At 51.1% G+C, this 14,551-nt stretch overlaps 1 protein-coding gene across 2 annotated transcripts in view; it reads right to left on the minus strand.

Annotated features, from left to right (window-relative positions):
- TNPO3 (transportin 3) overlaps positions 1–8,996 on the minus strand; it is a 42,841-nt gene extending 33,845 nt beyond the window's left edge. Inside the window, exon 1 of one of the 2 annotated variants that reach the window (XM_049813718.1) lies at positions 8,819–8,996. In XM_049813718.1, the coding sequence (XP_049669675.1) occupies positions 8,819–8,944 (126 nt within the window). In that variant the 5' untranslated portion in view covers positions 8,945–8,996. Of the gene's footprint in view, positions 1–6,000; positions 6,568–8,818 lie in introns of those variants that run through there. The other variant, XM_049813719.1, reaches the window with a different exon arrangement.
- Between the last annotated feature and the right edge of the window lie 5,555 nt (positions 8,997–14,551).

Raw genomic sequence — 14,551 nt, forward strand, 5'->3', positions numbered from 1 at the left:
GGATGGTTCTAATGGACATCACCACACTGAGCTCAAGCAAGCTTTAGGCAAAGACAGCACATTCAAAGTCAAGTTTTCTGCTCAACAAGACTTTGAAGATGACTTAAGAGGGCCAGTAAAGGTAGGTATCTTCCAGCAGACAGCCTGCCAGCCAGACTTATGTCTGTTATTGAGAAAACAGATGGCAGCTTGTGTGCTGGAGACGTCGTTTCACCACGAGGCCAGGGTTGATGACGGAGTCCAGCAAAAATCCCTGAAATTCCTCTCCTTTTCCACACACCAAATTGAAGGAAGGAATGGGCCTATTAAATGCCAATCTATGAGATGAATACCAAAACAGCACAAAGATGAATTATGAATTGTAGGTGCTATGAGAATCAAGAGCTTCCAGCTCAAAAGGAAAGTATGCAGTGGGCCTTTTGGTAAAACCGTGCCACAAAGGCAGCGTTTCCTTCTGAACTTCCACCAACACTTTTAACTCGCATTTTTTTCTCCAAATTTATAATCTCATGCCCCTTCCTTGAAAGGATTCAACTGCTACCATAGTCAATCTTTACCATGGAAGCTTTACCATCATAGCAAGGAAGACATTGATAAGACTGCAGAAAAACCTAAAACTCAGAATCACAGAATAACTAAGGTTGGAAGCAGCAGACCTGCAGATGTCTGGTCAAACCCTCTGCTCAAAGCAGAAGCAACTGAAGTCGAGCCTGTTCAGGGCCCTTGTGAATGTCTCCAAGGATGGAGACCTCCTCAGCACTGGTCTTTGTTCCAGGGTTTATCCATCCTAATGCAGCCCAGGGGCAACTTGGTCTCCTAAACCCCAAACCACAACGTTGCTTTCCAGCCAGTCATCCCAAGGCTGACCCGCTGCATGGGGTTTTCACATCCTGGGGAAAGGACCTTGAATTGGCTTTTGCTGAACTGCCTGAGGTCCCCATAAGCCTGTTCCTCACCCACTGAGGTCCCTTGGAAAAGCAGCCCTGCCTCTAGAGCATCAACCACTCCTCCAACTTGGCATCATCCATGAACTTGCTGAGGGTGCATCTGTCCTATCATCCAGGTGATTAACGAAGACGTTCAGCAGTATCCACACTACTATCGACCCATGCGGAATGCCACTCGTATCTGGCCACCAGCTGGACTTCAGGTCGATGACCACTACTGTTTGAGCCCTGTGATTGGGAGAGCTTCCCAAGCACCAGGTCCATCTCCCTCTAGTTTGGTTACAGGAACACTGCAGGACACCATGTTGAAAGCCTTGTTAAAAATCAAGGAACAGGACATCCACTGCTCTCCTCATCCACCACGCTGACCACCTTATCATAGGAGGTTACTTGGTTGGTCAGGAAACTTGTCTTCTCCACCGATAGACCAGGAGACACATCATTCTCTCTTCTGCAGCCTTTTCTACCCATTGCTTTTGGCCAGATGTGGGCCAATTTCGTGACACGTAGCGTTGAATGCTTCAAAAACCCAGGACTACCATCAGTAGAGGACTTGGGCTGCACACAACCCTGCAGTCTGGAGCATCTCAGTGACTGGGCAATGAACACAGTCCCTTCTACAGAGGATCATTAAGGTCTCCTCTCAGCATGCTGGCACACAGATTCTCTTCTGAAGCTCTGTCAAGGTGCCATCACCTCTCAAAAATCCATCAAGGGGTCAGCAGCCTGCAGGAGGCAAGGTTAGCTCCAGCTCTGGCAAGGGTGGCTACGCTGCAAGCAATGCTCCCTAAATGAGCAGCTCACCTCTGGAATGACACTTTTAAACCCGTGCTTCCTTCGGATGTGTCAAAATGGACTTCCAGATGTCCCGCAGCAGCGGCCACTCATGCATGATTGCCCAGTACAACCAGCCAAGTGCACCAATAGATAAAAAAAAACATCAGATCAAGGCCAGTAACCCTGTCCTTGGGTACGTGGTTACGGGGTAACCAGCGACAAGCATTCTTCCGAGTCTGGGGATTTCTCATTTATACTGGTCTGCTGGCAATGGGAATCATGAATTTTGGGTCAGGCTAAAGCCTTGTTGACCAGGATGGTTTGAGTGATGGCCACACCATCATTGCCATGGGACCAGATCTAATCTTGAAGCTTGCTCTGAGCAGTGGGGTGGACTGGAGACCCTCAAGGGTGACCCTTCCTGTGATCCTGCGATGCTATTTCATGCAGGGAAGGGGGAAAGTTAGTCTGGCACTTAGAAGAGTGATGCACCTGATGCTCTCAAGCCACATGGCCTGCAAGCAGCTCAACCACATCTCCTGGACCGTGCCCGTGCCACAGGGCAGCAGGAGGGAGCGCGGAGGCGGGCAAAGCAGTGCAGGACTGCCAGGACCACACACAGATTTTGGCAGGCAGCTCTTTGGTTTGGGATGAAGGGCCCCCATTGTTTGGACAACCCCAACCAATGAGGCTGCCAGCCTCAAAGCGACAGGCGGCACCAAGCCGCGATCACGTACAAAGGAAGAGCGACATGACAACACTAAACAAATTTAGGCTGTCTGAGATCCTAAAACAAATCCCTAACATCTGCTTTTACACCTTAGAGGAACTCAGGAGGGGACAGTAAGAGCTGGCCACATCAGATGCTGTGGCCAACTGGAACCCAAAGGTTCCCTCGACAACTTGGCTGCAGGCGATGTGGGGATTTTACATTGGCTTCTCTTCTCACCACCCAAAAATGAAAAAGCTTTAAACAATGTTTGTAAACAAGAGGGAAGCCAGCAAGCGCCTTCCTTTGCTTCCCAGGTTCTCCTCGCAGAGATGATCTGTTTCTCATGCATTTCGTGAGCTTCTCTCCACACACGCAGCACTGATCACGGGGTGCAAGGGCAGTGAGATTTTATTTCCCTTAAAATGGTTTGGGAAAGGATTCCAAAATTATTTCCATCATGCTTCAATTGGTAAAAGGTGTTTTGATATTTTTTTTTTAATTTAATTAGGGGTTATGCTTCTACCCAATATTATCATTAAATTAACTGTAGGGACAGATCAAAGGAAATCCATATCAGAATTAGTCACTTAAATGAACCCTGTCTGGCTACGAGCCACAGATAATTTCCGCCTCCTAGAAAGTACTTTATGAATCAACATTAAATCACAAACCAACCTACACTTAATCCACACCGGAAAAAAACAACGCACCAGCTTGCAGCTGCTTATCTGCGCCACATATTTTATAAATGCTCTGCTCCAGAGACAAGCTAATGAAGAAACACTTAAGAAATCAGGATCAGAAAGCCGAGCACATCTGTAACAAGTTTAATCCCTACATTTGGTACGACTCTTCCACATTAAAGAAACTCCAACTAGTCTGGAATTGCCTTTATGTAGCTCCAAACATACAGAGTAGGTTCATTGGTTGAACGATCCTTGAATTCTGTGATTTAGGTAAACTCGTACCTACAGCCAACCTCTTCAGTGCTGTACAAGACAGAGGCAAGCTCACAACTGCTCTTCAAGATATTCCATTACAGCATGCCTCGTTCTCCTGAAATAATTAGCCATTAAAAGGCAAGAAACAATGCTGCAGGGGGAGCAGACGGACAAATCTGAACCACACAAGCCGATCACTACCAGCGACCTTACCGACACCACTCAGCAGCGCTCTGTCAATGCCATGGAGTGATTCAGGCACACGCAAACTAATATTTAAACTTTAGCTTCTCGTCCCCACGATGGCTCTAGCGTGTGATGACCATCCTGCTAAACAGCGAGATCTTAAGACAACATCATGACTCCAGAAATGCAAAAAATAGCAGCAACCCAATCCCGACAGCCCATCCAAGCAACAGCAAACTTAAGTAACCAACTGAGACCAAACTGCTCAAATATCCAACAGGCACAAAGTGCTCATGTGTTTCTAATCAACCACTACCCTAGCTGATAACGAATATTTAAGAAATATTCAACGATGGGTGTCATTTGCACAGAGATGGTTTGTCAACAGAAGAGAGTCCAAAGAAAGGACCTTCAGGTTATTAAATCCAAGTGACCTGATTCGGCTCGAGATACAAGAAGGCCTTGTTTACAAAATATTAATGATAAGCGAGCACTTGGTCAGTGCAGCCACTGCTTTGAGGATCAGTAGGTGACACTCCAAGCCTTTGGCTCGTCACTGTTGACAGTCAGCAAATGGTTGAAGTGAAGAATCAGTTATTTTCCTTATTGACCCACTGTTTTGGTTTAACCCCAGCCAGCAACTAAGTGCCACACAGCTGCTCACTCACTTCCCCCCACCCAGTGGGATGGGGGAGAGAATCGGGGGGGGAAAAAAAAAAAAAAAAAAGTAAAAATCATGAGTTAAGATAAGGAAGTTTAGTAGAACAGAAAGGAAGAAACTAATAATGATAATAATAACAACAACGATAAAATGAAAATAATGATAAAAGGATTGGAATATACAAAACAAGTGATGCACAATGCAGTTGCTCACCACTCACCAACTGATGCCCAGTTAGTTCCCGAGCAGCAATCTGCCCCCCAGGCCAACTCCCCCCAGTTTCTATACTGGCCATGACATCAAACGTTACGGAATATCCCTTTGGCCACTTTGGGTCAGCTGTCCTGACTGTGTCCCCTCCCAACTTCTTGTGCCCCTCCAGTCTTCTTGCTGGCTGGGCATGAGAAGCTGAAAAATCCTTGACTTAGTTTAAACACTACTCAGCAACTACTGAAACCATCAGTGCATTATCAACATTCTTCTCATACTAAATCCAAAACATAACACCAGCTACTAGGAAGAAAACGAACTCTATCCCAGCTGAAACCAGTACACCCCCCCCAGAGAAGTCAGGCACCAAAACCCACCACACTCTCTGCTTTCACATTTTTATGTCAACCACTGGACACAAAATCCACACTTGAAGCTCAACGCTGAGGTCGTGCCTTCAGTAAAGCTGATGCCTTGCACACCACATCTCAGGAAAACGTTGTTAAAGAGAGAGAAGAAGGGATGAAGGGCGCAGAAAGATGGCAAAGGAGTTTTGGTTTTCAATCTTCCCCTAAAAGCTACAGCCCAACGTGCACGTCCCATGAGCAGCCTTCTGCCCCTGCCACTCGCTGCAGCCACGGGCAGGACGCTCGCTCGCTGCTGCCACCTCAGCTCCCTCCTCTGCCATGGGAGGGAGGACACAGAGCTCTAAGGACAGAGGGTGGCAGAATAACCTCCATATTATACCCTCATAAACTCTCTATATTCATAAATGTAAAAACCAGAGGTATAAGAGTACTTGCATCTTCAACAGTGCCTGCTGCAACTGCTAATGAGTTGCATTAGGAGGAAAGGCCTTAATTTCAGGAATGGTCTTCCAACCTGAAAGCAAGCCAGCTGGTTCCTACTACAGCTAAGGCTGCAATTTATGTTTGCCTTCACGAGTACAGAGGAATGCAGCTACTTAAACATCTAAGTTCAGTGCACAAAAAAAAAAAAAAAAAAAAAGGAAGCAGAAAGACCTTTACTTTCCAACGTACCTTCCAGGCACTTGCTCCAGCGCATGTCCTGCGACCATCAATGAGCAAAAAACTTCTGACTGGCATGTCCCAAATCCTCTTACCATACTCCATGACACGTGCACGAATAGTTTCCTGCTTTTAAACTCCACTTTGCCACAGGCAGCGCTAATCCTACAGCACCACGCCACGCCGAGCACACACCACCAGTGACGGGCACAGAGCTAGCACTGCTTGTTAAGCATAATTCCCCCACCCTGTCTCATAAAGAAGCAGCCGAAGCTTCCGTTATCTTCTTTATGAAAAAAATCACATTAAATGAGACTTCAGCCATCAGCTACCTGCAGCTTTACACCCTCAATTACACGCAATACTTTTATCACAAGCTTTCATTTAGGCACAGGGATCGGACAACATCGTACCTGCAGGGAGAAGTTGCTAAGAAGCAGCTTAATATCATCCCCATACCCATCAGTAAAACTACCAGGCAGTTTTACCACAGCCAGGGCATGCTCGTACCCCACAGCAGCTGTGGGCTCCCACTTACCATGGGGTTAAGATCACGTACACTGGCACGCTGACATGATGAGATGGAGATGCTCGTCTCACTCCAGGCTGCCTCATCAACCATTGCTGCAGAGCTCGCAAGATCACCTCTCTGAGCAGTCGTTATCTTCTCTCAAGGAGAACAAGGGGGCTGGACAGCCCCCAGGCCTTGAGCAAGTCAAATTTGTTATCTGTTATGGCCTTAACACTATCAAAAGTGCTCACCTTCCTCCGGCTTGTGCCTGAAAGTTTAAACTCAATAAAGAGTAGTTTAACCAAGCTGAACATGCTGAATGAAATCAGGCTGTGTGCCCCAGAGCATTCAAAGGCCTGGAAAATAACTGGAATTAATCCTTAGACCCGGCAAATAAATCTCTGAAAGGATCAGGCCAAATAAGCACAAATAAAAAGCGAGAAGCAGAAATGCTGTTAACGTGGAGTTGAGCTAGCTCACCACTTGCGTTTAAAACACCCTTGTACATACAACAGAGTCAGTCCAGAGCTGGAATGGGATTTCTGAAGGCATTTCTCTTGAGAAGAGATAGGAGAGATACGCCTCTCTGAAAAGCAAAGGGATCCCCTTTGTTTTCTGGTACAAGAGCCGAGGTGCTTCACAGGCACTTATCTGTGCGCAGGACAAAAGGAGCCGCGCAGAGAAACTGACACGGGAGACTATGCGACAGTCGGAGCCAGTCGAGGGGAGCAGTGCAGAGAGATGCCTTGTAGGAACACAAAGGTTAAAACCACCTAAGGGCACCTGTGATTTCTATTAAAAACAACCTGGACAACACAGATAAGAGCCCAAAGAAACCACAGCGGAGCAAAAGAAACCCCAAGACTTTTCATAGGCAGAGAGATCCCATCCTTACAGGTGGTCGGGGTACTTAAAAATTAGAAGTAAGTCTCAAATACTTCAAGCTCTCCTTTGGATGGGGCAGTTTGTACCACGCGTGGGCGGCCAAAGAGCAGCCTGCAGACCTCTGATGCAGAAGAACCACCTTCAGCCTCCCGTCCGGCACAGAGTACGGGTGAAATCCATCTTCTTCATCCCACTACATCCTTCACCCATCCCTGATTCTCCACTCCGCCCCGAAGGCTGACCAGGAGCTCCTCTAAGCACATTGTGAAATGGTTATCTACCCCACCAACGGATCCGCATTAATTGCGCCATTGTTAACTCCCCTCATACTCAGAAGTCGGGGTCCTCAGACAGCTCTTGGCTCTCTGCCCCAGGCAGGGACTCAGCAGGCAGGCCTCACCCAGCAAACCCTGAGCACCCGCTGCTGCGACCACAGATTTGGGTTGTTCCCGGAACAGGAATCATCTCTGAAATAATAATCTCCTTCTTTCAACTGAAACGAGATCTTCATATGGGCATAACCACAGCCAGTGGTGCTCAGACCCACCAAAGAACTGCTGTGGGCTTGGACCCGCTGCTGATCGGCACTGGGCCCCTTCACAGAACCCAAATTCTCCCCGGGTGCTTTCCAAAGTGTGAAGCCCCCTTCCCAGGTCAGGGGCCAAACAAGGAGTGGCTGTCTAAAAACACAGACATCTGACTGATGCGTTTTTCCTTGCTTAGCAGAATAGCTGCAGAAACAAACGCTGCTGCAAACTCTCGTGGTAACCAGGGATGTAACTCTGCGTGGCGCGCTCAAGTAAATAAAAAGAAAGGGGGGAAGGAAACATGAGTTTGTGGTAACAAATGCTCTCAAGATGTACCAGCCAGTGGGAAGCTGATGGAGCTGAAGGGAGATCTGCAAAGCCTGTTTTGGAGGGGGGGGGGCACTGAGGGACCCGAGGAGGGGAACTCTCTGTTCCACTCCACGGGATTCAGGCTTTGAGATCAAAAGACCAGCGAGGCGGGCAGGAGACTCGCTCCTCCAGAAGTGACAGCCCGTGAGCTAAAACTAATCAGACTTCTCCTGGGAAAGCATCAGCAGCCACCAAAGATTTTAGGGGAAGAGCAGAGGGGGAAAACTACATGCCACAGTGCCTCAAAGTGCACAGGAGCCAGGCACGGAGTGATGCGCCGGTACAAAAGATGACAAGGAGAGACAAGAGGCTTTGGAAAGGGAAGACAACAAAGTCACCCCCAGCTTTGAAACCCAGAGGGAACAAATCTGTTTCCAGCAAGACAAGGTGAGGCTGGAAAACATGCACTGCCTCCCCAATTTAGTCTTAAGGCTAAAGTTTGGGGGAGAAGGAGCTCGCCATAGGTGGCTTACAGACTTCGGAAGGGAGGATTGAGGCCGTGGCTCTGTCGCCGATCCCTTCCGACGCCTTCGGCCTCTCCCGCCGCCTGGCTCTGCCGTGGGATGCCCACCAGCTCCCTCACCTCAGGCGGCGGGAGAAGGTCGGGGTGAGCCCCCCCCTCCAATTCCCCACCTCCCAACACCTCCCGGCGCCGTTTCCTCCTTCCCGGCCACCATGAGGGCTGTGCCAAACGTCTCAGCTGGTCTTTCCTGTTATTAATAAGAAAAAAAAAACCCACCGAAGGAGCTGACAAAAGGGCCGGGCCTGGGGCTTCCCAAAACGTCTGGGAGGGCGGCGTTACCCCAACAAACCCCCCCAACAACAACAACCAACAACAACAACAACAACAACAAACAACCCCGCTGCCCTTCGGATGGAGCCCCGGGGGAACGGGCCCACGGCGGAACCGGGCCTCCCCGCCGGGCACCGGCCGCCGAGGAGACGCGACCGAGCTCCGAGGGGTTGGAGGAGGAAGGGGAGGAGGAGGAGGAGGAGGAGGCGGAGAAGGAGGAGGAGGAGGAGGAGGAGGAGGAGGGAGCCCCTCGCCCCCCGGCAGGCCTCACCGATCGCTGAAGCTCGCCCAGCCAGCAGCTCGCCCGCTCCTTGCCGCTCGGGTCGGGGTCGTGGTAAAGCGCCTGCACGGCCTGGTAAACCACCTGCAGGCTGGGTTTGCCCCCGCCGCCTTCCATGGCTTGTTCTTTCCTCCTCCTCCACCGCCGCCACGGCCACCCCCCCTCCCCGCCCGCCCCGCCTCAGCACCGCCCGCCGTTGCCGCCCGCCGCCATCTCCTCCGGTACCGGGACGGGGCGGTGTAACCTGACAGAACCGTCCCCCCCGGAAACACGCTCCCTCCGCCGTCCGCGTTCCGCTTCCCTTTTCGCTCTTTTCCTCCCTCCCTTCACCCCTCTTTTCCTCGCCGCCCTCACACCCCTCCTCCGTCCCCTTCTCGTTTCGGCCCTGTTCGCGTATCCCGCCCGGATCGGCTTTTTTTTCTAAACGGGGGTCGTCAAGTCTCCCACCCGGAACCGTCCCCTTGCGCCTTCCGGGGGGGTGTGCTACGGTAAAAGAGGTCCGGGTGGGTGCTTCCACCCACCCACCCCCCCACACACGCGGAAGGGACGCGCCCGCCGCGGCGGGAAGGAGCCCACGGGCCACCCACCCCCCCCCGGCCGGGCTAACGGGAGCAGCTGGGGGTCGATCGCCCCCCAGCTGCTCCCGTTAGCCCGGCCGGGGGGGCGTCCCGTCCCCCCAGGTCGTGGTACCCCGGGTGTGTGCTGGGACCAGTCACCCCAGTCCCCCATAGCCCAGTCTGGGGGGGGGGGGGGGTGTCCCATCGCTCCCCACCCCCAGTCCCATTACACCATCCCACCGGGGTCCCAGCACCCCCCAGTCCCGTCAGCGCGTCCCTTTGGGGTCCCATCACCCCCACACTCCCATCGTGTGTGTCGTCCCCCCCCCAGTCCCATTACCCCCACCTTTGGGGTCCCAGCACCCCCCACTCCCATTACCCCCTCCCTGTGGGGTCCTATTGCCCCCCAGTCCCATTACACTGACTCTTTGGGGTCCCAGCACCCCCCATTCCCATTACACCGACCCTTTAGGGTCCCAGCACCCCCCATTCCCATTACACTGACTCTTTGGGGTCCCAGCACCCCCCCATTCCCATTACACCGACCCTTTGGGGTCCCAGCACCCCCCATTCCCATTACACCGACCCTTTGGGGTCCCAGCACCCCCCCATTCCCGTTACACTGACCCTTTGGGGTCCCAGCACCCCCCCATTCCCATTACACCGACCCTTTGGGGTCCCAGCACCCCCCATTCCCATTACACTGACTCTTTGGGGTCCCAGCACACCCCCAGTCCCATCAGCCCGTCTCACTGGGGTCCCATCGCCCCCCACTCCCATTACCCCATCCCTTTGGGGTCCCATCGCCCCCCACTCCCATCACCCCCATCCCAGCCTGGCCCAGCGTGCCCCCATTATTCCCACTGGTCCCAACAGCCCAACCCAGGGTGATCCCACTACCCCTTCCCACCTCTGTTCCCACACCCCGGGGTCCCCTTGTGTCCCCCCCCCGCCATGGGATAACTCCACACCATCCAGCATTGACCACCCACGGAGTCCCACAAGCCCCCCAGGGCTGTCCCGAACCCCCTTTCCCATGGCCTCAGCCCCACAGAGACTTGTCTTATTTTAGAGAAGGGGCTGACCCACGGGACCTGCCCCCCCCCAGAGCCCTTATCCCACCGAAAACTGGGGGGAGATAACGAGACCCGGGGTGGGACAACCCCGGGAAGAAGAGAGGAGTGTGGCAGGACGCTCAGGCGGCGCTGAGCGCTTCTAGCCTGATCTCTCCCACCCGTGTACAGAGCTCCGGCACCTTCCGTGGTCGGAGAGACGGGATCTTCCACCAAACGGGGTCACTTTGGGGTAATTCAGACCTTTTTTTGACCCCTCTCTGAATACCCGGAGTTGGGAGGATCAGCAAACCTGCGGATCAGCGGGAAAAGAGCTGCCGCAGCGGCATGGTGACCGGGAGCTTCTCCCTCTCCCGTGGCTGCCCCGTTCCCAGGATCCCTGCTGGGTTTGTGCCGTGGTCAGGATGTGACCCTGAATCCCGTGGGAAGGGGCTTTGGCTCTGCTTTACCCCCTGCCCGCGGGGATGAAGCTTCAGCTCGAGGTATGAATGGGGAGCAAGCGGAACCCCCCGACTGGGGGGGATGCTCATTTTCCTGCCTCTCTCGTGTCCCCCCCACCCCGGCACACACCCCCACGGTGGGGACCGGGGCCGGGTATTTCCACAGCCTGGCCGCCGGCACAGCACCGAAATCCCTGGCCCTGCTGACTTTGCTGTCCGGTGCAAAGCAGCCAGCACAGGGGGGGTTTAATCCTCCAGCTCCTCTGCTGCTGCTGTTGGTGTTTCTGGCTGGATGCATCGATGGGAAAGGGTCAAATCCAGACCCCAATATCCCACCGGGGACCCGCCATGAGCCGGACACCCCCCTTTTCCCAGGACTGATTTGCCTCTGGTCCTGCACTCCAGCTCCAAACACTGATGTGGGGCTGGTTCAGACCCAAATTTGGTATAAATTTTGTACAAATACCAACTCTGGTAGGAGACTGAAGCCCCCCTCTTAAAACCAAGTGATCTGGCACAAAAAGACCCCAGCAGAGAGGAGTGAGACCCAAACCAGAGCTGTTTATGGGATCTCCTGGAGGAATAGGGTTGGGGACAGGCCGGTCAGACCGGCTCCCCGCACGCAGAAGCTATGGGACCCGTGCAATGTATTATCTATTATAAATATATTAAGCATGGATATATTAAAATCCCAGACCATAAGTTCATTGGGCACTACTTGGGTGGCAAACCCTCAGATTCAAAACCCCATGGTCTCTATGGATAAAACACCGACCGAGCAGTCTACTGCCTTTCTATCACAGGCTGTACCCACCAGTGACTCATGTAGGACAAGGTCATGTTGGCCCTGAAGCCACTCTGGCCATGACTGCTCTTATTCAGGATGGAGAACGAGGGGATATTATTCAGCAAACTCATTCCCTGCGTAAATTCCCCATCCGTGAGCCCAACAAATCCCACCAGAACCAGGGGGTGATGGTATATCAACATCTAGATGACATTTTAACAGGAGGGGATTCCTCCAGTAAGGTCTGAAGAAGGTGTAACCACATCCCAGCCCACCTGGAAGGGAAGGGGGTCTCCACCCCTGAAGGTGAATGATGGGGATCCAACCCAATGGTTTGATTTTTTGGTGTAACCTGGCAGGCGGCGCGTTCCCCCCCACACCTCACAGCAGACACCCAAGTTGAGGTCACCCTTCAATGAGAAGGAGCTCCTACAAGTCCTGGGAACTTCAGGACTTGGAGAATCCTGGCAAGGCCAAGTCCCAGGCTTCCTTATAATTGTCCACCTGCAGAAGTGCAGCTTCTGAGGACGGGGATGGACAGGTACTCGTGACAAGGCACCTCATTTCTGGATACGCAATGTTTTACAATATCAGGCCATGGCCCTACAACACATACGTAGAGGACTTGCAGAAGAAGGATGATCGTGGCAACGAGCTCCCAGTAAAGCCCAATGAGCTTCTGTATGGTTTGGGTCAACCTTGGAGTGGCAATGTTCCCCATCATGGTGGTCACCATGGGATAAACCTCTACTAGGTCCTTCCCTGTTGGACTGGTTTTCATCGTCCGATCTGGAAAGCTTTTGATGGCAACCATGGCGTAACCTCAGCTTCAGGTGTAAATGATCATCAGTTGTCTGTTGGACAAACTGTCCAGGTTAACCATCTGCAAAAAGACTATTGTCCTTCCAAATACCTCTTTGAAGCTCCACGTGGAAGTGGGTCAACCATCAGGGAAACAAACCTCTCATTTCTGAGCGGTGGAGAGCCAAACTGCCTGTTACTCAGGTCTTCCCTGGATCCTTGGTTTAACCTTATTCCTCATCCCGATTGCTTGTTTGGCAATTAGCCTGGATTCAAAACCAACGTGTGGGCAATGAGGAGTACCAGATTAAGAAGGGTTTGGGGGGAAAACTCCTTAAATTTCCTTTCCCTCTCATAATCATTATGGTATAATGATTAGGTCACATCTAGCAATGACAATAATGCTCATTCCCTTCTCCCAAGGCTGGGACGGCAATTGCATTGTTCAGTTTATGAACGTGATTTCTCCGGTGGGTAATGAATCAGGTTGTTGGGTTGCTTCACCACCGTTAGATGACAAATTTGGGTTGTCAGCAGAACCTGCCCCCAAAGCATCCTGGTATCCACCTCATTTGGGACAATTACTCCCCAGCACCCCAAATTATTGACCGCAGCCTTTTGAAGCATTACAACACTCCGAGGCACAAATTCAGCCTGGGCGGGGAAGAGGAGCCGTGATAATTATATTCCGCATTGTGATCACACCCAGTTTAAACAGGACAAACAAATACTAGCTCCTAATGATCCTCACCTGGACACCTACCTCATGGACGTCTAATAATTAATCCCAGATTACAAATGGTATTTTTTATAATCTGGAATTTTGGCAGCTGACACGCATGTTAATAATATGAATTGGCAAAGATACCATAATTTAACCGGTCCCAATTTTCACCAGTTTACAGAGTAATGGTTGGCTGAAGCACTGATGATGATTGGGACACGCATGGCCCAGAAGATATACCTGGCTGTACAGATCACGATCCCTTTTGGTCAATCCAATTAAGTCTTTGATGAAATTCAGTTGCTCTTCCAACCCATGGTGCTCAGTTGGCCAACACCATGATGACCTTGGGCAAAGGTGGTGGCCCGCCACCTGAAGACCCTGGTGGTGCTGGCTTGGTGGCACCAACGCCTACAAGATCCCATCCCCACGGTGGGCAGATGCCTGCACCATGGCACGTCTTGGTCCTTGTCTAAAAATTTAATATTTAACTTCCAACACAACCGTCACCTTGTCCATAGTTAGCGCGTGGACTCTCCTCGTTGGTTTTCCACTAACGAATCTAAACAAATCAAATATGACATAAATGCCATTCAGCAGCATGGCCCCGGGAGCCATCCTTGCTCAGGGTTTGCCACTGACCCCAGTGGGTAGACAGCCATGGTCTTGGCCACCAGACCTATCTACCCAAACCGAGCTTCTCTGCAGGAGCTTCCGTACAGGAGGTCTGTCTCCTGGACAGACGGACCCTCGTGGGGACGCCTGGCCGACTTGGTGACACCGATCATCTTGGAAGTGACCTTTGGCCATCACCAAGGTTTTGGGGTTGGTGCGGGTTGTGCCGCGACACCTCACATCCCACGTCCAGGTATTTATACTTATTTATAGCTGCATGCCGGTAAGAGTTCCTCAGTATACGCTTACGTCGCTGGTGGGAATTCTGTAACGACTTGTAATGTTGATGTATTTGCTTTAGTCTTGGGGTTTTATATATATATACACACACACACACACACACACATATGATTACCACTAGGACAGTGTATGTATATATATGTATATGTATATATATATATATATCACTTTCCTCGTGATAATTTTGTAATGGCTTGTAGTAGATATATACAGGTGGATATAATATTGTTCTATTCTAATTCTATTATGTTATATTATATTATATTATGCCACGTCATGTCATGTTATGTCATGTCATGTTATGTCGTGTCATGTCTTGCCATATATTAATATTCCATATTTCGGATATAATATAAAATATAAATATTATATATTTTGTATGTAATATAAAATACCTTACTATAGTATGTTTTTGTAAGTATTGTAT

This window comes from Accipiter gentilis, chromosome 11 (assembly GCF_929443795.1).
Source record: "Accipiter gentilis chromosome 11, bAccGen1.1, whole genome shotgun sequence".
In the NCBI taxonomy this organism is placed as follows: domain Eukaryota; kingdom Metazoa; phylum Chordata; class Aves; order Accipitriformes; family Accipitridae; genus Astur; species Astur gentilis.